General features: G+C 38.6%; 1 protein-coding gene across 5 annotated transcripts in view; it reads left to right on the plus strand.

Moving 5' to 3' along the window:
- LOC124643240 (protein grainyhead) overlaps positions 1–26,609 on the plus strand; it is a 96,117-nt gene that overhangs the window by 37,425 nt on the left and 32,083 nt on the right. For all 5 annotated transcript variants that reach the window (XM_047182329.1, XM_047182173.1, XM_047182402.1 and 2 more), the window contains 2 exons: positions 19,308–19,517; positions 26,360–26,519. In XM_047182329.1, the coding sequence (XP_047038285.1) occupies positions 19,308–19,517; positions 26,360–26,519 (370 nt within the window). The remainder of the gene's footprint in view (positions 1–19,307; positions 19,518–26,359; positions 26,520–26,609) is intronic.

A 26,609-nucleotide genomic window follows, 5' to 3' on the forward strand; every position in this document is an offset into this window, starting at 1 on the left:
TTGGACTCATGTCAAATCTCAGAATATAATACATAAATATCGTCAACTATTGGGTGCTTAATGAATATGTATGTGTAATGTTAATATATTTGTTTATTCATAACAAGAGACTTCAATTTAGCTAATTACGATATCAGATGTGAATAAGTATGAAGGTTGATCGTAAATGTAATTGCTAACGTCTAGGCTCACTGCTGTAGCAATGTATTTTTTATGTGAGCCATGAAACTACATAATTATATTTTTTTGTCTAATCTGCTTGTAATAAATTACACGAAAACGAAAAGAATTGAATAAGACATGTTCATGTTTGGTTGTATTTGTAAACGCGCATTGTAGTGTTGCTAAGCAATTGGGTAAAAAAGTCACGTAGGTATATTACGAAGACCAAAAGCGCCGCTAAAGAGCCTGATGCCTCAAGTGGTGACATGTACCACGACATACATTAGAATAGTATTTTCGAATATCCAATATTGGTTTTGGCGGCGGTCGTTGTGCAAACAATTAATGTTTATTTCTCTAAAAACATCGGCGCGCGACCGCTCACATTTTTGTTTAGATAATAATTGATTTTTTATTTACTCCTTGAGTGTTGCCGCACGAAGACAACGGCAAACAGCGTGAGGCACATTTTCTCACGGAACGCGGATAAGCAGTATCACTGGCCGACTCCGTTATAGTTTTCTTGCGAAAAGCTCTCGCAGCGAGTAGGTATTGCGTGAGGCGCGGGCCGCACGCGGTCAGCGCGCTCGTGTGTCACACGTCAGATCAAATACACGAGATAAAACTAAAACTAATGTACACTCCACTCAAAGCTTTTCACAATCACCGGTGAGGGCAATAAATAAAGCTTCGCCGAAGAACGGGAGCAATTAATATGGGCGCGGCCGACTCGCGTGAAAGTAGCAGACGCGGACCACATGTGTGGACGAGACGCCCGCGCCTGCGCAGACGTGCACATACCCTGCGCGCACGTCACACACCCGCATGTAGGTGGAGCTGCACTGCAACCACAGATATTTACTGTTTGTTATATTATCATAATCCACTGATAGAAAACACTGTCCATGTTGTGGAGGTGTTACACTTCTAGCATTTGAGATACAAACAACATATTTTATAAGTTTATAAGGTATGCAACGTCGTAATGTTTTCCAAATACGGATAGTGGTCCGGCACAAATAGTAATAATTAACTGTTAGAGAGATTGTGTTATTACTTATTATTAATCGACTTTTCCTTGTCATATATAACGCTGATGCGGGCTTAACGCTCTGTTCCAGCTCAATCAAGTATTTACGTAAGAATAACCTACAGTAACAGAAAGTACTTATGTTACGTAACAGTGTTATATATTTTGAAGTGAGATGTGTTATTGCCGTGCAAATATGCATCGACATAGCTCCGAGAGGTCGGTAAAATTCCGCAGACAGATAAGCAGCTAATAGCTTTCTGATCAACATAATACTATATTAGCATACATGGAAGCTATAACTACAGGCTGTAGCCGTAAACCCGAGATGGAAGTATAAGTACCTGGTATGTACATTGAAAGCATTTATCTTTCTAAATTGCGACTAATAAAGAATAAATCATAAACTGGTATCATAATAACAGAGTATGGTGCAGTAAAACATAATCGGCGTATAGGTGTACAATTACCTCCATATCCAATTACTTTGTTGAGCTGATATTCGGCTGACCCACATTTGTAACATTTCGCGAGTGTGCCTCCTACGCATACGCGACTTGTCGATATTGGCGAATCGCCGATGTCAATATGGCAGTGGCGCGGCCGACTGTATGCTAATAGGAGCCGCGGGCGAACCTCGCATGTTACACTCTACACATGGTATGCAATTACCATTTTATTAGTTGCTTAGCTTCACTACACTTACAGGAATTTCACTAAATAACTAAGAGTATTAAATTAAACTTTTAATATCTCGATGTGAATCCCTTTTATCTCACTATTAATTTTCTTCGCGATTTCAATGAACGTCATAAACATAAGTTGTCATTAAAAGTGTTGTAATTAAGTATTTGCAATAGTCATCAAATCGACGAAAAATAACCGAGTCGTTTAAAAAATTCAGATAAACTCGCTTCTTACTTCAAAAATAATATACTATTAATTGCTGTGTAGGTACATTGTAATGTTTATCTTCAGGGATAAGTAATTACATGTATGTTCATTGTATCCTAACATAGCGCAGTGTTTTTGTGATTATTAAGCATGTTCCCGAGAATCCCACGCGCGCTGTGTAAGTTTTTCTAGGTATGATGCGTGAGCGCAGCGCGGAATGTGGCCCACAAGCCAGCGCTCTCTCGGGCGCATTCAAGGGTAGGCATGGCTCGAAATGTTCTCCATTGCTCTTAAGAAACCGTACATAAAGTAGACCGATGTTTATAACATACCTACTACCGTAAGTTCAATTTTATTTATGCGGTTAATCGATGTTTACTTGATTTTCTAAAATTTAAAGTGAAGTATAAATGAAGGTATTGTGGACATGTATATACATACATTCTACACATTTGTGTACAATATCGATCAATTGTGACGGTTGCGGGGATCCGGTGGTAAGCGCAACGCGTCGCGACTACATACGTATCGCAGGCGGCGTGGCTACGGGCTACGCGCCGTAGATCATAATCGGACGAGTATTTATTGGTGCGCGCTTTCTAAAGCCCTGTGCCGTGCGCCGTCCTGCCACGGTAAAGCTGAATACACACGAATGTCAAGTGACACGCGATATTACACCCACCGTAGTTTATTGCAACTTTGGATCGTCAACATTATCGCCGTATAAATGTGAATACGCCTGAATGGCAGGTGTACGATTGGATTTATTACAAACTTCCTTTTTAGTAAAACGTTCGATGGCGTTATTGTTGGACATAACTCATGTATCGATAAAAATAATCGAATACCATTGGTTGCGCTCAAAGTACATTTTATTTCTATAGTTAAAGGTAAATGAGAACCTTCAAAAGATCGTGATAGTACGTGTGTAATCATTTGAATGGCTATAATTGAAACAGTGATAGTCGTAGTTAGTCACAAAAACAATTACTTTGAAGCAATAGATTATTTTAATGTCGTAAAATACAACTCCCCTAACAGAACTTTAAAATTTATTGCTTTCTTCCACTTAACGACTTTCAATATCTTAAGATTCGTCAAGTCGCCTTTAACCACGTCATCCAAACTTTATCTCCCGTTAGTTAGTTGTTAAGATGTATCGTTTAGTATGTTCGATAGCTAATATATTAAATTGACGAATAACAGCGATATAACTAATATTGCTAACACAGAACAAGTTAACTTAAAAAGCCCTTGGTGAAATATTTATAGCATCAGTGAAGTCTAAAATGTTATTCGTGCAATATACGAGTATTTAAAGCGCGCAAGTTATTGCTTCCCAAGAATTCATTCGGAACGCACCAACAACACGTAATATTGTCCACAATACTAACGGCCCAGGTACACTTAATTTAAACAAATCATCGTCGATTTGCATTCAACCTTATAACATTAGTACGCAACTAATAATAATCGTATTATTAGCAATCATGGTGTACGAACAATGTTATTGCGAGTCCATCATAATACTGCGATTAACCAGTCTTGACACTTGCTTCTTCAATGTATTCTAATGTTATTTAGACTGACTTTTTATGTACAGTCTATATGTTCGGAAAAATATTTAAACTGCTTTAAATGAGGAAGTATTGCTTTTTACGTATTTTAAATTACTGGGATTATACAGCTATTACTTAACTTATGTGTCATTTAATAAAATGATTTCCTATTTACATATTTTTTTCTGTAATCCCTGTCACCTATTCTGTTTGACTAGCAAAATTTGAAATACTCTTACTTATTGTACGGCATAAAGTATCAGAACTGTTGTGTCGTAGTAGATCGCGCTGGATGGTCGCAGGGCGGGCCCGGGGTTGTTGCGGTACCTGCCGAGAGCGTGTGAAGTCCGGCGCAGGCAGGGGGTGCACGCCACAAAGGAATATTCAAATGCGCTCCTGGACGTGGCTCGCATGAATGTGCATAACCCTATGACCATATTATTTTTAACATGCGAAGATAATGGCTCATCGGGGCGATTCTTAATTTTTTGTCGCTTTCTTATACGCTACCCTTTATTAGGGCCGCAACGCTTTAGGGTTTTTGTGCAACCGGCGAATGTTGTCATTAAAGCGAAAATAATTAATTATTCTCTCTTACAATTTAAACATCTTTAAACTGAACTTCGTATTAGTTTAAGAATAAACTAAATCGTACTCAACTTTTGGTACTTCTGTAACAACTGTTTTAATAATAAATCAATATGAACGAATGTTAATAAAAAAGGCCAAATGCTAGCCATAACACTATAGCATTAGTTATGAATATGGATAACAAGTTTTTTCCAGTTAAATAAATAATATGTTGGATGGCAAATTCATTAACATTGATTAATTATCACCGATTGCGGTCTTTAGCTTGGCGCGTAATTAATTCCCCGGAGTTAGATAAAGTTCAAATGCGGTAAACAACAATAATGAATTAAACAGTGTCGGGTCGGTCGGCAACCGGTACTTATGACACTTTACCCTGTTATTTGGCAATCAGTTGTTATGGCCACTGCCTGCGCTATTGTGCGCAGCGCCGCGCTGACATCGGGAGCCTGTAATTTTGCGGTTACTCGCAGGTGTTTATTACATTATAGCTGTGACGTGAGATTAACTCAAACGAATAAGTTCAACCTTACACGAGGGCTAGCTCTCTGAATATCGTATTTTCAAATTGACCACTCATGTATTTTTATCTAAGTATCTCATGATTATTTTTTTCGTTCTTAGTTGAAAGGGGTCATCTAATGCTAAAACGAACTTTGATTTAATAATAACAGCGCAGAATTGTATAACTTGAACGATTAATCAAGTTTATTGTACATGGTCGTGACAAAGCTCGCATAAGCTTATCTCGTAGAAAAAGCGTATTAATTTATTCCGTTGCTCTATAAGGCCATCTTGCATATAAATAGTGTTCGGTGATTTCACACGGTGAGCGTCGCACTGACCATTGTCTACCCTATCATTAAAAAGAAAATTGCGAAACGCGCCATTGTTGTTTCTTCAACCCTTTCTTTGGCCTGTGTCCATGAGCGTTACGGCGGCCCGAGGTAATATCTCACAGTTTTGACAATCAACCGATGGGGAGACACTCATTGTTTCGCAGCATCCGAGGGTCCCGCCGTGAATTTATGCTCGCCTGTCATAACAGAATGAATTTACGCATTGTGAATCAATACAGTGATTTCATCAATAGACAGCCTTTGTCTCTGGGTGTAGAGCTTGCGTAATGTATTAGGATATGTCAGCAAACAGCAACATGTAAGTGGATACTTTTAGCTGAGACAATGGCCACTCATTTATATTGTGCCAATATATGATAATAAATTCGGTCAGGTATGCCAGCTTGCCGTCGAGACGACTTACCCAAGCTCGAATAGGTATTTGTATCAATTAGTAGTCAAGCTAGTATTATTAGGTTGTTAGTAGACTTACATTTTAATAATGCTCGTAAACTGTTAATAGCACCATATGAGAAAAACTTAAGACTATAAAGTTGAGTCCAAATTTCATATGATTCTCCTTGATAATACCTACTGCAGAATAAGGTTGTAAAAATAAAATATGCTTATTTATTATCTATAAGCATATTTTATTTACGTAAATTAATTTTCGGAAATAATCAAATTATTTTTAAATGTTTACTAAAAAACTCCTATAAGTAGTGAATTATTAAAGATTGGTATATCTAAACAATAAATTACTAAGATTTGATTGCAATACTGCGAGATACTTGCATATATCATATATAATTGTTTTTTCTGTGATTCAATGTTTTCGGGAAATGAATTACACACATCAAAAGTGTCTAGGGATCAAGCATTTTTATGCGGATTTCTTGAGATTGAGATGTGGCTTTGTAATAAATTTATGATTTTATAAATTTATATGGATCCTTTTTGGTGCATTTCATAATTTGAATCAGGAACTGTGAATCAAATTCGAGTAAAAGATGAAAATCAGCTGTCAATATTTTCCCTATAAACACATACAACGCATTGAAGACATTATTAGTGCTACTGTTTCCCTACTACTGATTAAAACCAACGTTATTATGGAGCGGCGACGTCATTTAAGCAGGGAAGAAATGCTCAGAGCCGTGGGAATGATAGAAGCTGGTTCCCGGCAACGTACTGTGGCTTTAGCTCTGAATACAAGTCAGAGTGTTATCAGTCGACTTTGGACACGTTACCGAAGCACTGGTACCGTAGCTGAGCGCCATGGAGGACGGTATCGCTGCACCACACGGAGACAAGACCGATACATTCAAATCTTAACTCGAAGAGCTCCAACAATAACCGCCATGATGTTAGCCGTGAGGCTTCATCACTCTTCAGGGAACTTAATTAGCGACCAAACAGTCAGAAACCGCTTGCATGAAGTGAACCTTCATTCCCGAAGACCGCTACGGGTACCACCTATAGCAATGCACAATCGTAGGATTCGATATCAATGGGCTCTTGAACACAGAAATTGGGCAGAAGAACAATGGCGTTTCGTGTGCTTTTCTGATGAGTCTCGTTTTGGTATGAGACCGGATACAAGACGTATACGACACTGGAGAACCCCTGGACGCCAACAGCGATTAAAATCCTGCCAGGAAGTCCATCCTTATAGTGGTGGAACCATCATGGTATGGGCGGGTATTTGGATCGGCGGAAGAACTGAGTTGATTTGGATCAGAAGCAACCTCAACGCTCAAATTTATGCTGAGACGATTGTATCAGACGTCATCGTTCCTCTACAAGTGCAAATCGGTCCCTTATTTCAGTTAATGCATGATAATGCACGACCGCACACCGCAAGAGTTGTAAGACAGACTCTCGCGGCAGCTAACATCAATGTCCTGCCCTGGCCTGCTCAGTCGCCAGACTTGAACCCGATTGAGCATGCATGGGATATGCTACAGAGAAGAGCTCTGCCGAATATGGAGGGTATCCAGTCGCAAGAAGACCTTTTTTTGTTGTTGCAACGAACATGGGCGGCCATTCCACATCGTGATTTGGATGAACTCATTTTGAGTATGCCAAACCGATGTTCTTGTGTTGTTAGTGTTCGCGGTAGAAACACGGATTATTAATTGTTTAAGTTACCCAATAAACTTTTAAAGAAAACTGTTATTTCAGTCTTTTTTTTCGAACTTTTGTGTTAGTGTTTCAAATGTCAAAAATCCCTTTATTAGGAAAATGGCAAATTTCTTTATTAGTGCAAAGGTGACTTGGTTTATCGTTACTGTGACAAACGAAAACACTTTATTTGATGAATCCTTAAAGAAAATTTTAATTAATATCAATCAGGAGAAAAGTTATTGCAAAAATATATGTTGATCCCTAGACACTTTTGATGTGTGTATATACTACGTATATACAATTTATTGGCACATAGGATACTGTACAATGTATAGATACGATGAATTGCGTGTATACGTTCAGCTTCGCCTCTCAACAATTCTTGTTTACACTCAATACTGTAATTTCATAATTCAAGCGTTTAAATGCATAGCTTTTTGTGAGCGTACGCAAAAAAGCGCAGAGGCTCGCTGGAACGGCGATTACGGCCCTTAAAATAACATCGTACGTTTAAGTTAATGACAGACACAACCGACAAAATGCACTTATAATTGCTTATACAAAGAGTTTTGGTGAAAAATCATCATTTATATTACAGTGAGGTCTCCCACGGGGTAGGAATAAGGAGTTATTCCCAATTTGTCATTAATACCGATTGGTCACCAACTATTTTTTCCATACACCAAATCCCGATTGGTCATTCGAGCAAAATAAATAATTTAATATTTAAATTTTGAGTTCCGATTCGTCACCCGCATAAAATTTCACGTATCAGAGTACCGTCAGAAATAAAAGTGTTAGAAGAAATTTTAAATGAAAAACTTCGATGTAGGTAAAGGTATAGCTCTCATATAAATATAATAAAATTTACATTAAAACACAGGTGAAGACAACATTTTATAAACCCGAAAATGTGACTCGATACTTTTTGTGCCGGTAACAAAAGTACCAGGGGCCCATAACTAGCAAAGAGATTGTATACATAAAAATGATGAATGATGGTGTAAATTGGTATGTTTATCTACAATTAGGAAAAAACGTAAAATCCTGACACTCTTGACTGCTATACTCCTGTAAGTTATGCGGTCCTAGTACACGGTGGGCAGTTCCATGGACACTCGTTGATTGGTATATTACTCATCTGATTTATGCGATCCTGGTATTTTGGTTTTGGCCGTGCGTTGTGTGACGCCGTTGAAATCGCGATTTTATTAATAGCGTCTTGCCATATTCGGAAAAAAACATAACCAAAATAAAAAAAAAAAAAAACAAAAAAACATATTACAATATTGTAAAGCTTAACTTGTTGACAGTACTTTTTACAAAATAAAGTACGGATGACCAATTGGGACTAAGCAAAATAAAATATTTTATCGAATGACCAACTGGGACACGTTTTTTATGGATGCCAAATCACTAAAATGACGAATCGGGCATAACTCGGAATAAGAAGCGTATTATTCCCTCTACGTCTTAAACGCCAAACATAGCTGCTTTTGAACATTGCTTTGACAAATAAATTGTATATAGTGTACAAGTTAAGAGGCGAAGCGTATAGTCATAGAGGTATGCTGCAGTTGAAATACTGTATTGGATTTACAGATTGCAATCGTGCGCAACTACTAATATTAATTAATTTATTTACACTGCATTAATAAATAAACATATATATCTATTATGAGCCAAGGGCGCCGTCTGTTTTGCCACATTAAATACCGATGTGACACTTGCAGTATTCACTAGATTTGTAGTCACGAGAAATATCGATTAAAGCGTTTAATTTATCTTGGAAAATGACGAACTATCAATTTATGTATCAATGAAGGCTTTTTCTATCAGAGATGAAAAATACGTGGAAAGTATAATTCTACATAAGGCGCTTACTTAGAGGATAAGGGTAGGTACTTCTAATTAGTTTCACTATGTAATTAGAAAAAGTCACTTCTGATTTTAATTTTTCTTGCAGTACCGAATGTTGTTAGAAAAGTGCCACGTTAGGAAATATTCCCTCTCAATCCAATAAGAAAATATCGAATTAAATATATAACAGAATAAGTAGGCTGATACATATTTAATACTGATAAGTTTCTATGAAAAGTTTAACAGCAGGTACTTCTACTTTGTTTCTGCAGGCGTTTCTACCAGTTTCTGGTAGGTGATTTAAGCACTTTTCAAAAAGAAAAAGCCAAACTATTTTCGAATACTTTCGACACACAAATGTCATTAATTATTCAAATAATTAGAATGCTGACAGCTACAGATACATACGTACAGGTGTCGATAAATAAAAAGTTTTTTTGTCATTATATAACGCAAAGGAGATATTTAATGTTTGAGATATTGCATAAGCAATTAGCAGCTCTTAGCCGGGACATACATCAGCAACAGTAGCTACAGGTAGTCGCCGATAAATTCCCGCAACTAGTCGGTGGTTACTAGCCAATAATCGACGTTGCATATTTGCATAATTGTGCCCGCTAAGTGTCTGTATCTACATAAAATTGCGTCTTTTTCATGACTCCTCTATATTTAACCATGATGAAAATCGCTCCGATCAAAATATTTCCTCTGGACCTCGAGCCTCTTAATTAATATTTATTTTGAATAAATTTCGATGCCGATCATTTTATAATGACGGAATGGTTTTGATAACATCATTAGTCATTATTATAAATATTCTTATGTTAAGATGTACTATAAAACTTTATCTTTATTAAGTATTTCTGTGAATATCAAATAACTGATTCGAATCTAATTAATTATTGCGGACTACCATTAAATTGTGAACTAAATCTTCTGTGAGCGGCGTTGTCAGTACTCATTGGTAGTATAAACTGTTATAGCATTGAACTATTAATGACTTGCTAATTAGACTGCCGGAAATTGGCAATAACGTTAAATCGTCTATCTATACCAATAATAAACAAGAGCATGGATATGAAGTTAAAGATCTTAGAATTAAGCTCCAAGCAATGATGTTTGATGAATTCTCGTTCAATGATTGTGGTTTTAACCCATGCAAATAAATATAACAGTTGATAATGCTCATGATTGAGATGTTTGTAAGAGTACCTAATTTATTTTAGAAGTTGAACGATTGGTGCTTTTTAAAATTAGAATATTATTGCATGAATTTTACTGTATACAAGAAGTTATTAAATATACCATAAAAACTTTAAGTTTACGAGCAAATAAAAAGTGCAACACATAATTATGAGGCATTATTAGTAATAGATTATGTGTTCAATGACATCATGACACGACATGCGGTAAACGAGAACGGAAGATAGAAAAAAAAAGTGTAACAGAAAACAATTTTATTACAGAGACATTTCCGTTCGGCCCGATCGGAGATAATTTTTAATCTTGAGACTTGAACACAGCTAATCTAATTAGATTCCAACTAGTGGAACTAGTCGATAAAAACGGTTATGAAGTAGGAATGGACGCTGCTACCGAGCGACAATTATGTGCAGATATCTGATTGCAAGTGAACACAGCTTTTATGATTCGATACTTAAACAAGCACACTGAAATACCGCTTATTACGACTAGTTAAAGGCAATTGTTGATTTGCACACTTCATAAAAGCAAAATGAGTTTACTGTAGTTTATACAAAATAAATAACATTGTAACGGTAAATGTATATTAGCGTGTTATTAAATAAAGTTATAGAATTTAAACTTATAATTGCAACACAGATTTTATTAGAATACTCGGTATGCGTGTACACTGGTACATTTGGTGTGACGTTGTAGATTGTCGAGATGCATGGCTACAAGGTATTTGTTAAATGTTTATTCCGCTACGGTAATGGATACAGTCACTGGATACCTAGCACCGACGTCTGTTTGCGCTTGTACTACACTAATGATAAATTATTCTGTGGATTGCGTTTCCTTAAGCACCTATTGCGTTTAGGTTCACTTCAAGGCTTAAGAACAGACATACTTCTCTTGTCGCTATTAGTTTAACTAATAACTGTTGCAAATACAACTAAATATACTTACCTGTAAATAGATTTTACTAAAGGTAAGCGTCGACTTCCTCACATCGATCACAATGCTTGCACAGTTAGAATAAATTTGACGAACTTATCGCAGGGGGCAAATTTTTTCGCATCGCTTTTTATTAAAATAAGTAATTAACGTCTCAGATGAAAAGCCTTGACCGTTGCGGATTACTGATAGAGTATCATTTTCGTCCCGTTTTATATAATTTCATGCAAATTGATAGTATAGTTGACACATAGTTGGAAGTTCTTCTGCAGTGTTGTCATTAGGTAATTTGAAAACCTATGTTTATCTGTGTTTTGAAGAGCATGTAGTTCTTCAGAATCTAATTATAGTCCATATAATTTGTGTTGGCATAATTGCATTGTGAAATGGTATGATAGTGTAGTGTTGCGTCGCACGGTCGCGCCCGAGGGCGACTCGGACGGATAACGGAGCGCGGCCCGTGAGGCTGATTTATCGTGGACATCCACCGAACCTATCCGATTTGCATTTAGATAGCGCTGCGGTGCGGGCGACGGGCGGGGCAGCGTAGCGAACGAACACGCCGTTTTACTCTATCGCACGTAAATTAACTATAAAATTATCTTACCTACTGCAAAAAAACGACAACGGATATTTATCCCACTAATAAGATTTGAACGTTCTTGGCCGGTGCTCCATCATCCAGCTCCGTGCCTTTAATAGCAACAGTTAATGATGTTAAAATTTCCTTAGAAAGTTGAGAAAAGTTGATTTAACCAAATGAAGCAGAGCCACATATGATCTCGATTAAATTAATAAAGTGCCACCTATAAGGCTACAAGACTCGTAAGGGTCGGTTAAAACGTAAAATGAATGCGCAAATAAGATTCTGATTGATAGTTTTGTTTTGTCGCCATTCGGTATCCTGATATGTATTTATATTTATTGAGACATTCCTCGAGGGCGGTTACGTGGTGGCGGAAGGCTGACGATGACGGCGCTGGGTTATTTAGACTGCTCGTAAATTATCTACCTCCGCAATTATCAGGCGCCGATTTGGCGCGTTATAAGTAGGTACGTTTCCATCAGCGACCAGCAAACATCAACTATGTATATCGAACAGTCACTGACTTTATCACTTAATAGTTTTCTTAACATACATAATGACTGACTAACTGCATAAACTAAGTTTAATATTTACTTATCTATACAAAATTGAGGTATTTTCTTAGAAACAGTTGTACGGTACCCTGTCATACCTTTATACATAATATGTCACAAAAAGCAATACTATCTTTATAATCAAAATGAAAAACTAAACAATCATTAGCAAAAAAAGAAATAATAATTTTCAACAAAATTATATTTTTGATTTTAATGAGTAAATTAATTCCGCGCAACTTATTAAGCGAGCTTATAGGAACGCTAATGATACGAATAAACACAAATTTATTTCGAATTAGCACGCTACTTTATAAAATGCAAATCATATTCCACATAGGTAGACATGAGCAGTAATCGGACTTCGGTGTATAAAATATGTTGTTGAACGTTGCTTAATGTTTTACAAAATGGAAATCGCAATTCAGTCGGCACGCATGTGTGGCGCACAGCATATTGCTAATTTTCTTCGTGAGAGCATTTAATCTTTCCGTCAAACAGATGTTATCCATTGCAACAGAGCCAACCACTCTGAGGCGTAAAAGGAAGAAGTATACGCCCCTAATTGCGATATATCCACGAGTATCTCCTACAATATGTAAATAGGCGTTGGAGTAATTAAAAGCTTATCTCGCGCCCTGCCATCGCGGCCTCGCTGATTGCTTCGTAAAATGATTGACATGTTATTTTAACAGTGTACCGATAATGAAAACGTTCCTGCACAGTTTAATTCATACTTTATTTATTGTTGACAATTACTATTTGCACAGGATAATTGATCGCGTTCTCACAATTGTCAGCTTGCTGACGAGTGGTTTGCGATTTTTTAAAAGCTGCGTAGCCGCGAGGCGCCTGCGCCGCCGCCTGGCCGCTGTCCGCGCACCGCCACTTACTACTTCGTACACAAGTTTTTATTATTTCTGTCACTTTTTCCATACAGAATTCCCGATAAATTATCTTAATACGACAAATATTTACATTCGTTTTACAAAGCTTATTGACTCGTCTATCTGTAGGTACAGGTATTTCTTAATCGTTTCGAGTAAGATTTTTTAGGCTGTTGTTAGAACGGTTTACGTATTAACTGCTAAATGACGGTGTTTACGTAGCGGTCCGCGTGGACGTTCCGACCGAAGAATGGAATTTGTAAATAACTTTAAGTGTCTAGCTAGCATTATAGTAAGACATCAATATTAATCGTGTTTTATCTGTAATAGCTGACTAATAGTTGCTCAATGCTTGAGAGACTTAACAGTCTCGCCAGTTCATCTAAGTTAAACAATGCGATAACAAATCTGAATGCATTAAATCAGCATTGCCATATTTCCGTGGGCAGTGTCGCAGAACTAGTAGATCTTTGGGGAATAATGGCTTCGCGGTTTAATTATAGTCGCAGGAGTATAACATAATCGGGCATAAATCACTTTATATAGATACCTGCCAAGCGCAACCTGTTTCAATTGGCACGGCACAATGCGCGCGCCGTATTGTGTGCCTGCGCAGACCGCCACCTCTTAATTTATATCTTCATGGTGATTTAACGACAGCAGCCAAATCTATCCAAGCATACGTATCAAAGTTTCCACTATTGTAGCTTTAAAGAATAAAATTCATTTGTAGTGTCATTTATAGGTTTTTTATTCGTTTAGTTCGCATCATGAAATTTATAGATATGGTCTCTTTGTTCAGTTGGTCGTTCGGTGAGTATCACGTTTAGCACACAATCGAGAGCATTAACATTTCCATTGAAACGTGCAGACTTTAATCAGGCGATGCAAGTCGCTCAGCCCAAACATGACTAACTGACTGAGCTGCGCCACGGAATGAGCTGCGCTTCACAATATTGTTCCTCATTTGTTTTCCAAGATAACGATACGACCATCCTTACTTATTACTTTACGAAACCATTAATGTTATTAGTGAACACAATTATTTATATTGTTTACAGATTTATACTGGTCGGGGTCTGATTTACAATAAAGGCTCTACAAGCTATTAAGTAACGCCTTCTCGATGAGCATGGACCACACACAGCATTCAAATTAGAAAAGTCAGACAAAACGGAAACGATGCATTTATTTTGGGTTTAGAGAGGAGCGGGCGCCGCGGGCGTTCCTTCTTTCTAAGCTCGTAACTCTTCTAATAAGACACTTTACGCGAGCTTAACTAGAGCTTAATGCGTGCAACTTCCATTGTATATATCATTTTGATTTGTAGTGAAACCGAAACATTTGTACGTCCCGCGTCTCGACCGTTAAGACGATTACAGTAATATTTTTATGTGGCTGTTCATGGTTAGAAATATTCTCAATTTACTACTTTATAATTCAAAGATAACATAATAATATTTACATCGTTTTTAAATGGGATGATTATTTATTGTTAAATGCTAGTTAAAGATAATTCGTTTTAAAATGATCGATGATAAGTGCTTGGTTGAGTTTTTGTTATGTTCGCGGGTGAAATAATTGTGAGCATATTCTTATGCGTCGCAGACACTCAGACAGGCGCTCGGCCTTCAATGCCGTCTCTATTTCCGCACTTCCCCTCACTTGTAAATGGCACAAATTGTCTTCCATGCGTATTGTTTGCAGATAAAGTTTTTGTTTTAGTTTTTTATAATGGTACTCAAGTTTAGTGTTTCGGAATTTAGGTTAAACCTGAACTTATTTTGATGAGAATGTAGGGACACATGTAAAACATATTTTTTTTTCTTTACAAATGCATGCAACATGTTATGCAAAATATTGCATAGAATAAAAAAAAAACAAAATAAATTCAGATTTTAGTACAAATTGAAAAGTCCAATTATAACAATTATTCTCCATTGTAAATGAAGCGTGTATTGGTAGTGATGCCTGTGACGGGTCAGGCGTCCAGCGAGCGCCGCACGCCGCCGCCCGGCCTCACAATACAAAGAACACTTCTTATAGTCGCGAGTTAACGTCGCATTCAACCGCACTCAACCTACTGAGCGTTGTCACTCAACGGTCAATCAACGGTTTTAAAAAGAATTCTGAATAACAATTTCGTGCGCTCTGAATTACATTTTATTTCCTGCCAAATGTCAGATTTTAAATAAAATCTTATGAGTGACTCTATAAAGAAACGTGAATTCAGTCAACTACATCTGTGACTGTATTTTAAAGGAATTCATATTCTTTTTATAAGATGCGATTTGAGAAGTAACGGTTCTCGTTTTGAATAGAATTTAAACAATGACACTAACGTCACCTTACTAATAATATTTATGGCACGAAGAAGAAAGCCCCCAAAGAAATCGTTATCAATGTATCAATATCACCCCTTTTATTTATAGTCATTCATTAATAGAATACCTATAAACATTCCGAATAATAATAGATAGAACGTGGGCAGATACCGAAAATCTAAATATTTATGTTGGTAGATATCTATTGTTGCTGGCTGGCACAAAGTAATTGTAAGCTTCAGCGCGTAATTATAGAGCGACGTTAAATTTCAGACTTGAATGCCACTAGTTACGCAGACAGGAGACATGACTTATTTAGTGCCCATGTTGCGTTTCCATCTTTAATCTGCGTGGGCGCATATTTCTGAGAAAACATTTCTTGTTGACCGTACATAATGCTGCCAAGAAAACAGAAGTAATAATGTTGGCCATACTTGTACGGCGAAGAAGTCCGTAAATGAATCATCGCATATGCGTTCCTCGTCAGGCCGCAAAAAGAGGTTTGTCGAAAATGCTCCTCGTTTAGTTTTGCCCAGCGTGGCTGCGTTCGCGCTCACTGCTCCCTGTACTCATCCCTTATTTATTTATACTGGTATGAAGAATGTACATTTTTTGTGCTGCCATAACAGTGTGCGTCCAGCGCTGCCACAATCCAAGCAAGCGAATTCTTTAATTGACAAAATGCAGCGAAGTTGCATTCCAACTCGAATCGTTGGCTTTAATGTGGGAATACAAAATGGATTATTAATGTCATTTTCACTTTTGCACTAATAAACGCTTATATGTTGAGCTTATTATCTATACCTCTACTTTCAACGGGGTAATTAGGGTATTGCATTCGACTAATGAGGATTCGTAATTTCTTGACATCATCATTTCGATACAATGGCTGGATTTATAAATTACCTGTGTAGAATTATTGCAATGTTATTGAGGCATTTACTGAGTAAAGAAAAATACCAATTTTAATATTAATATGCAGAAACCATGCCTAATTATGTACAATGTTATTTATAGTGTAATGAAAGATAATCGTTTAAATCATCAGTTTCTATCAAGTCTCGCTCAGCGCTGGTAATGAGTCGTTAGTTGCGATAGGTACTAGTTTCTCTTATCATTGATGATAAAACATGCGTGGATTTGTGCCGCACCCTGCACTTTCCCTTGAAGGTAGTACTGCACCTGCCGGGTGAGCGAGGTGAAGCCGCGCGGCCTGTTCTCCGCGCATGATTCAATATATCTGCAATGCGACAACAACATTTATGGATACATATCTACGTGAGGTTATTGCATATGAGAAGACAGGCTAAATGCATCTATACGTGAAAGTTTGCATCGTTACACCGAGACTTACATGGTTGTATTAAGAACTTTAGTTTTGTTAGTGAATAGTAGAGACAATATTATGTTACCGTCTCTACAAGTAGATGTTAGCCCACGATGGTATTGCTGTACTATCGAGTAATTATTTAATCTTTATTCTTGGATTTTAATTAAGAGATGAATATTGAAGCTGCAGCCGCGAGTGGCAACGACCGGAGAGGATAAGCTCGGCAGGCGGGCGCACGCAACCCTACGAGACATGCGTGCCGCTCCGTTACGACACCTACACCAAATTTTTCCACATGCCCGAGCAGCAGATAAGCGGCGAGCGACGCCAACGTGTTATTTATTAACGAACCGAATGATCGATAGTTGGACGCGTCACCGGACGTGGACGAGCGCCGCCTTTCGAAACTCGCCGGCCGCCGACTGATCGTTTCGCTGTACGCTGTACACCTCCGATAAATCCATCCCGCAATGTCTCCGACTCGACCGAGCACGAAATTCATATTCTTTGAGACAACTTCATAGCCGAGCTTTCACTCAGGCGTATCTTTGTAGGTACATATGACTATATTTTTTCATCTCACTAAACTTCTCACGTGGATCTTAAACTACTCCCACTCTATATAAGAACTGAATATTGTACAACAGCAACATTATTCCTTTAATCCTACCAAGGATTTTGTAAGCTGTCTGAGCATAGTCGTGCGTGCAATGTCCGTGTCGAATGCATTGTTTGCGTTGCCAAGGCTTCTTCAACCCTTTGCCAAAGTCATCCGTTCCGCTCTAGCATACGTCACATCGTCGTGACAGCTGTGCGCGATACTTTCTAATCGCTCCATTCAATACTCAACAGCAAACAAATATACAAGGAGTAGGCAACATGGCGACTTGCGAAACATTAAATGGCTCGAACAATTGACAGCCAGAAAAGAGTAATCAATTAATTATTTATTGAGGTGCCAGTCACCCGAAGCTTTGTCAAAGTGGTTGCACAACGCTCGAGCTCCGATACTTCCAGAATGTAAGCAATTGAATGAGTTTATAATGTAAACAAGTTCGTATGTTTACATGTATCGGTTCGAGGCAAACGTGATAGGAAACGATCGGAAATTCGAGGTTCGGCTGCACAGGGCAGGTTAGACCAGTCCCGGTGGCCTCGCAAGGACCCCAGCAAACCTGTTAGATTCGTTGCACGATTTTTACGTGCGCACCTACCGGAATCTCATTCACGTGGTGCAGCCCGCACTCCGCCCGGCCCCCTGCGCCACCGCCTGCCAGTTAACTCGTCAAATGACTCACGCTTCGGCTGGTTAAATGCCAGAAGCTGGCTTTTCCAGTTCTCTGATCCAATTCGCACATTCTATTCTTACTTGACACTAACGCGACATTCTGTAGCCTGGGTAGCTTCATTGATTTGGTAATGACGTGCGCCAACATGATAATGACTCGCCGAAATGCTCCTGGACTTGAATTTTTAAATATCCTGATTTCACAGAATATCTTATCCAACTAACAGTACTACTTACTAACGAAGTTTGTAACTTTTGCAACTACAATTCAGAACATACATAGGAATTGCCGGACAGCTATCACTGCGTACATGGATTAAAGTGTTTCGATGTAGGTATCTATTCCAGAAGTTGTTTTTTTGGAATATCGGTGTAGCTTAGCTTTTCAAGTTGACTGGAAAGAAAGTGGTAGTGGATAAGTATGTCACATTTCACACAACAAATGCCAAGATGTATTAACACACCAGGAACAGGAATCAGGTAGAACTACGATCCGGTCAAACCCGTCCGACGCGTGCTTCCAACATTTTTTATTTATTTGTCTGCATCGTCGGATACCGCTGGGTGTGACGTCAGACGACCTAAACTGGTTAGCGAGGGAGCAGGGATTTGCCTCGTATCCTTCCGGTTCTGCGAGCGGTTCAGACCTGTTCTACATCAGGTTGCGCGGCACCAGGCGACCCGACCGCGTGACGTATGAGTACTGAACGAACTTGCATAAACTCACCCGAATTAGACAACGCCCCTGCGTCTGTTCGGAGCCCGTTCCAATAACTAGTCATTTCACTCTCGGGCCAGACACCAGCAATGCTGACTCATGCTCTGTGTACGCAACAATTAGCAAACGTAGCGTCACATTATACGATGATCGCCGGTGGGTACCATCAAAGGTCAGTATCCGTACCAAAATGGTCACGCCTAATAACTGGTTCGTAAGTTGTAGTCGAGTCATTCGTAAAACTACCGTGGTTTTGTATACCACTATTTTACGCTATGTTTACTCGAACTACTATACGATGACTTGAATGGAGCATTACAAATAGAGGACTGATAAGTTTAGCGGTGATGTTGCACCTGTGTAGTTAGTGTGTTCAAGTATTTTGATGCATTGTTCTGAAGTACGTTGTATTGTTGCAGGAGACGCAAAGAGGTGATGGAGGTGAGCGGAGAATCGTGGCGCGCGTACTACTCGAGCGCGGAGCACCCGCTGAGCGCTACGTCGACGGTGCTGGGCGCCGTGGCGGACGACGGCCAGGGCCAGCCCATCGAGTACTACAAGCTGCCGCCGCTGGGCCAGGACGCGCACCTCAACTTACACAAAGACGCCAAGCTAGTCGACGTCTGGCCGTGAGTCACAACTGCTTCTTCTTCGCCTGTCTGCTCCTCCACTGAGTTGAATTACTCATATTTTTGTTTATTTGCTCTACTGTGTTTACACATTATCATTTGTCTAATGAGTCATAATTTATCATTTTACATATATTTTTTTCTAATTATTTAATATACAAATACTATGAATACCAAGTAAACACTGCGGCGGACTAGGTAAAAAATCATAAGAAGCATATTATAAACATATCTGGTGCTACTCATAAATCCAAAAAAAGACATACATGTAGCAAAAACCTAAGGAGAGATAATCGAATATGTAAATTCAATCCCAAATATCGATACCTAACAATCAAGTGGAATCAAAGAATGATCGCGGAAAATCAATCGTCGATTCTCACGGCCGTACATCAAATTGAACGTTCGTGTATCGGAGCAATTATCATTATAATCGCCGAATTCTGTGGCGCGGTGAATACGGAATGAATTCGCGTAAAATTTATATGTAAACTATGATAATATGCAATCTTTGTGTAGTGGAGTTTTTGTGCACGTAGAGATGCAGGCGGGGCCGGGGGTTGTGTGTGTTGCTCAAGTCTCACGGACGAGTACACTGAGACAAGACGCCGCGTGGCTTCCGGCCCCAACGAAAGGTGTAAGAATAACAAATAATAAAAATGTTAATGTTCCACTCAATAAATCATGAGCGCTCATTTGAATACTTATGGCGGGATTAACGAAATAGCAGTTCGCAACTCGCGAACCCCGCGCACCTTACCCCTCCAACTGCCGCTGAATATTATGCCGAAATTAACATATTTTTGCTATTTGCCAACATTTTACCAAAACACGTGTTTTTATTAAAAATGTTTTGGGATTATCGACCTAGAATCACTGTTCTTCTTTTTTTTACTTCGTCTCCATTTAGATAAAATAAATTTAAATACAATAATAAATATAGTTTTTATGGAATAAATTGTATAAAATGTAAATCACTAAAAGGATGAAAATCCTCTGTCACTTTTTGAATTCTTCCAAATGATTATGAATACAGTCGGTGCATTCAACGAATTCCCATAGAAACGCGACCCCGATCAAATTATACTCGCTCTTTGAAAGAGGTTGTTAACAGCATCCTTTGAATAGCGACGCAAAAATGAGCAAACGCCGCGTCACATTCTTAATACAAGGAGTGCATAATGTTAACTTGACCCTATACACACCATTTAAACTTTTATTAATGTTTTATTATGTTCCATAAACACTAGTTATAAAGGAAACTAGTTTTAAATCCGTGAAAATGTAAATCTTTGAATTTTATTTCGTTGTCAACGTAAAATAAGTAACTGTTACTGAATACATATATAGTTAAGCGTATAACTGGTATGTGTGGAAGTTGTGTAATATAGGTTGTTCATATAAGAATAGAGAACTGTGGAAGTGGTAAAAGCCTCCCACGTGTCACCACACACGGCGGCGCGGCCGAGGGTCTGCGGATCCCGGCTCTCGGCTGCTGCCGCCCGACGCTCTAGAATGTGACACTCGGAGCGCTCCATTCCGCCCGTCATGCTCGTCACTGTTTACGGGAGTGCATAAATACAAATAATGACAATAGACGGATGTGGCTGGAAGCGGCTCACATTGACAAGGACGCCCAGGACTTGTCTCGAGTCATTGTCGGCACGCGTCCCACGCGCACGGTTCAACGCGCGCCGCTATTGCTCATTCATACATTCAAAATTATAACGAATGCTCTCAGCCGCCCGCACCCATACGCGCGCTGTGTCTCCAAATGCGTTTGTATGCTAATAGTTCAGAGCCAGTGCATCGTCAGGTTTGAAGCACACTATTTGTTGTCTAAATCGCTCGTATTATTTGAATTGAATGCTCGATAGATGTAGAAATGAACTAGTTCCGTATGTATTCCTTCGAGATTCGTTGACGTAGGCGTGAAAGCGTTTCGTAAACGCATTGCGTAGTGCGCGGGCGCAGCTAACCGCACTCTAGGCACAGGACTACGCGGATGTTACGGGTATTAAATGGAAACGGCGGCTATAACCATTAATAGTTGTCGGAGGCTGTCGAATGCTAACGCTAAGATTAGCATAGAAACGCGCGGCGGGATGCCTCTAGGGAGGGCCTCGCCCTCTTGACCCTGTCACTGTTCGCACTTGCTGTACTAACGGGAAGTCGGTTTCTCCACACTAATGTACCTAACTTATTTTACGAGCTAATGATAGAAATTATCTGCGTATTTAATTAATATTGAGGTAAGCAAGTACTATTTTGTAAATACAGTTTAAATACTCGTCATATAATATCATATAGTAATATTTTTATAAACGCTAGAATAAAATAAAAAACTTATCTATATGCTAAAAGCGGAAAGTGAATAGTTTAATTTAGCGAGCAGGCTGTGCGTATGTGTCGTTAATGTCGCGGTGGTTTAACAAAAACTCAGGGACTTGGAACCGTGTGACCCATTTAGGACTAGAACCGGTTTCCTCTTGAAGATACGTCGGTATTGTTAAAGACACAGTAGTTAATACCATTCAATTCCCTTGGATATAACGGACCCTCTTATGAGGATAATGCATAAAAAGATGGTAACATCGTTATGTCCCTGACAGTGGCGGTCATCACGTAGCGAAAAATGAGAATGGGGATTGACCATTCTTTCTTGACCATTCTTTATCATGCGAATATATTCCCCTGAAACAGCTGCGCAAAGAAGCTCGCCTGATAGTCGTTATGCCGATAGTAAAGGAACTCATTATTATTATATTACGTAGGTACTCGTCGGTAGAAGTACTTAATTGATTACGATTTAGGGAATAACTTACTGGAAATTAATGGCCAGAGACAGTTATGTGTAATCAAACGCCCGATTTAATGACAGAGACAAATGGCGAAATCGTTTTCAATTAAAGTTTTTGATAATGTATTAGTTCCGTGAGAAAAGTAGCAATAAACCTACATTTAGTCGAATGATATATTCAAATAGAATGAAATTACGTCGGTCGCATCCGCTGCAAGCGCCTCCTCCGTCTCGTTTATCGTTCGGGAGATTGTAATCAGTTCGTCAAACGATGGATAAACTGTCGCCGCTTCAGATGTTGTTACAGATAGCGCCCGCTGCGCATATGTTTGCTTATTAAGTTATTATCCAGAGTTCCACGGAATTACATGAGAGCTTTCAGCATTCAATTTTAAGATAAATAAGTCGTTATCTGAAGAGATTTATTTAAAATAATTAGTTGGTAAATTAATAACATAACATAATCTTATTTTAAGCTGAGTTCACTCAGCTTTTGTCCTTGAAGATTGTGGTGGTAGTAGATTTGTATTAAAATGGTCTTATAATTTTTAATTACTGCAAATAAATTCAGACCATTTCTTGCATTAAAAAAGTATAAATACATAATATAATTGTAAAAAGACCTGCTCTTTAAAATAACGTAAAATACACATTTATAACATTTTCCAGTATAACACAAAAACCGGTATTTAACTTTAACTTACAGTGCATTTAAATGTTTTGATAAGATGATTCCAGCATTTTTCTATAATTGTACGTACAGATCAAAAATAAAAAATATGAAAGGTGTTCATTGTGTATCGTAAGAGGTATTTCGATAAACGCATTGAATGCATGTATGAGCGAGGGTCGCTGCACCCTAGCATCGTATTGTCGAGATCTCATCATGTGTGAAAGGGTGTTAAGTAAACATTGCAAATAATTATAATGGCAATTGCATCCGAGCGACGAGCCGATTCAGCATTGATAAGAAAATTTATATTTGCATGTAAAATGTAGTACGCAGCTAGAGATGGTGATCATTCTTGCCTTTTATTACAGTTACTGTTATGTTAATCGCGAGCAACATGACACTGATATCTGATTAACAGTTTGGGAAATATATTCCGCTACCTGATAAAGTTTGAGAAATAAATATTCTGCATGAGGGGCTTGCGCGTACGAATGTATTACTTTAACGTTAGGATTATAAAATTAATCTCGTCGATCTGTGCAAATGGTTTGAGAGCGGTTTAAAAATACGAAGTTGACAATTTGGTATTTAATTCACAACTACTGTAAGATAGTGTTGGTTCAACAGAAACCGCGGCCTTTAACATAACTCGTGCTAATTTATTTTTATTGTTTGATATCTATGCCAAAATTGTGCTTTATTCGTAGTTAACTTTAAAATGGGTATTAGATTTGCGAAACTATCGCAAGTAGTTTGCTGGGTACTCCATTCTGGCAGCACCCACAGGGCGAGAAGCGTCAGCTGTCAGCGAAACGCGCTTTGTCCCGTTTGTACAAGCGTCAACAATGAGCGACAAGCAAACACGGCATTGTGCTCCACGCATATGAATAACGATATCTACGCGTCACGCCGCGGGCATACCAACCTCGGATTATAAAACTTGCACATTCGCACATTTGCATGAGCCGGCAACAGCTAGTGGGTTGGTTATAAGGATTTAAAAATTAGTTTCTCTTGAAATTACAAATTCGCTTCACTTTTCGCATGTCACGTTGTTCGTTACTCGCTCTACGGAAATTTGGCGATCCCCACAGAAATATTTTACACAGCTGAGCTTTATCTTATCGAATGAGCGATTTCACACTCATCGCGTTTCTCTTACAAATCGCGTGCATAAATCGTGAAGAATGAGCAAAGCGAGAATTGCAATCGGACACGGGCGAGCAGCGTCCGCGGCTCGGCTCGCGGGAGGTCGCGCGTCCCGACCAATTCGGACGCATGAAATAGTGCCGCGAGAGACTCTTATCTAAAATAAACATCTGAGCGCCGGTGAAACATGTCTTCAATTATCATAAATCGGCGCGCACTGACAACGGCCGACGAAAGCCGCGCCCGCGCCGCTCGCGAGGTGCGCGCTTACATGCAAACAAATCAAAACGCTCCCATGTAAATGAACTTGCTATCGCTATTACATGTAAACTGTCCTACTTGATACGTTCTTGTATAATATGTATTTCTGTGATATTTCTGTCGCCTTTTGTTACTCAGAATGTTGTAAGTAGTCGTAGTAAACTTGTACTATACCTACAAGTCTATCCTATATGATCCTATATTTAAATAACAATTAATGAAAAATAGATATATATAACTTCTTAACGATCTTTAAAAGAAACATTATTTTTAACACCTAATTTTATATACAGGTTTGCACTATTAATTCAGGGAATTTTACCTTTTTAATTATTTGGCCTACCAGCTCAATAAACCATATAAATAAATAATAATAACAAAAACAAGTAGTAGGTACAAAATTAAAGAAACGCTAACAGCATTAATTGAAACATGTTAAATAATAGATGTACAATTACTTATGGTATGTATCTATCTAATACTTTGTACGATCTAATCGGCTACCGTTGCTTATTTTTATTCTCGAAGCATTCAAGATTGTGTACCATATAGTATCAGATAAAACGAACATCATGCCCCAACCAAGAAGCCACGCTGTTCTTATCGACTTTCACAGAAATCATTAGTAATTACGGTGCTACGAAGTTCTATGAAATACGTAGCGGTTCGTAGTACGCAATAAGGGCACTTTAATTATTATTATTTTTAACCAATCACCAATTAGCGCCTAATTTAAAGATGTTTTTTTTAACAATAAAATGTTACAATTAGTTCGAATAAATGTGACGTAGCTGCAGCATACACTATAGTTCGGCCATTCAGAGAATGCGTTCCTGACACGTCGCGATTGAACTGACGACGTAACTTTGCAATGGCGTTGCAGTTACGATAAAAATATTTTTGCTGGTTGTTTACCGTTTTAACAATTGAGGAGCATTAAAACAACATTATTATATCAATAATCAATGAATGTTATTACGTCGTCAGTTCAATCGCGACGTGTCAGGAACGCATTCTCTGAATGGCCGAACTATAATCGTAGCAACCAAAGTATGCCAAAGCCTACGAAATTTCGTAGCACATTTTTCCGTTACGTGTGTATATGTAGTACACTCATGTGCTATAAAACTGAAGTATTTAACAAAATATGATTGTTGAGTGTTTGTTAAATTGTTCCGCTGAATGAATAGCGTGTGAATGTATGAGTTCGTAACTCCACTACACAAAGCGTATTATTGTAGCAACAATTCAAGTCTACTATTAGTACAAAGTTCCCAGCTATATTCATAGATGGCAGCATGTGTATTTCAGCGACTTAATTACTTACAAGTTTCTTGTTGAAGTGTACAAGCCAACTTCAATGATTTTAGCTAACAAAGTTTACCGCAGGATTGTAAAAAAAAACATATTTCATATTTTACAGAAATAAGTGTAGTGTAAATATCTTTTTTACTATAAATAGTATATCACTAATTGAGATGTTAATCTATATAATTGAAATCACATAAACATTTGAATTATGCAGGTATATTGCTGGCATTGTGTGTTACAAATCTCAGTTGCAAGCTACATAAATTGGTTGAAATAGTAAGTGTCAAATATGTAAACAATTTTAAATTATACAGATTACAAGTAAGTTTGTACCTTAAAATACCATATTAGGATCGACTAAACCGTGCAAACTAGATGTCCGTAAAATAACTTTATCTCGGATTAGATATTTACTAAGAAATATAAAGTAAACCTTGCAATCATGTAAATAATATTGCAAACTGCAACAAGTATGATAATTTTATTTGTATTTTGATTGCTAGGAAAATACCATATGACAATTTGACAGTGTGTAACACCTAGAGCGAGAATGATAGTACGACGAGTTAGCGCGCGCATGGCGAGGTCGGGCGGACTCGTAGCGGCGCGCGCGCAGCGTCGCCAATCACGCCTGTCTCCCCTCCGCAGGGCCGGCGGAGCGCTGAAGGCGGCCAATGGCGCGCACGGGGCGGAGCTGGCGGAGCTCTCGGGGCTGCTGCACGCGGGGCTCGTGAAGCGCGAGCCCGAGGACCTCAGCCGCAAGGTGGTCGACGAGCCCGAGCACGCGCTCAAGCCGCCGCGACACAAGGTGCGTCACACGTCCGCACGCCGCCGCCGCGCGCGCACGCACTCACACACTTACTGTACCGGTCACTCATGTTTTATTTATCGCGTTTGT

Source organism: Helicoverpa zea, chromosome 1, assembly GCF_022581195.2.
Source record: "Helicoverpa zea isolate HzStark_Cry1AcR chromosome 1, ilHelZeax1.1, whole genome shotgun sequence".
NCBI lineage: Eukaryota > Metazoa > Arthropoda > Insecta > Lepidoptera > Noctuidae > Helicoverpa > Helicoverpa zea.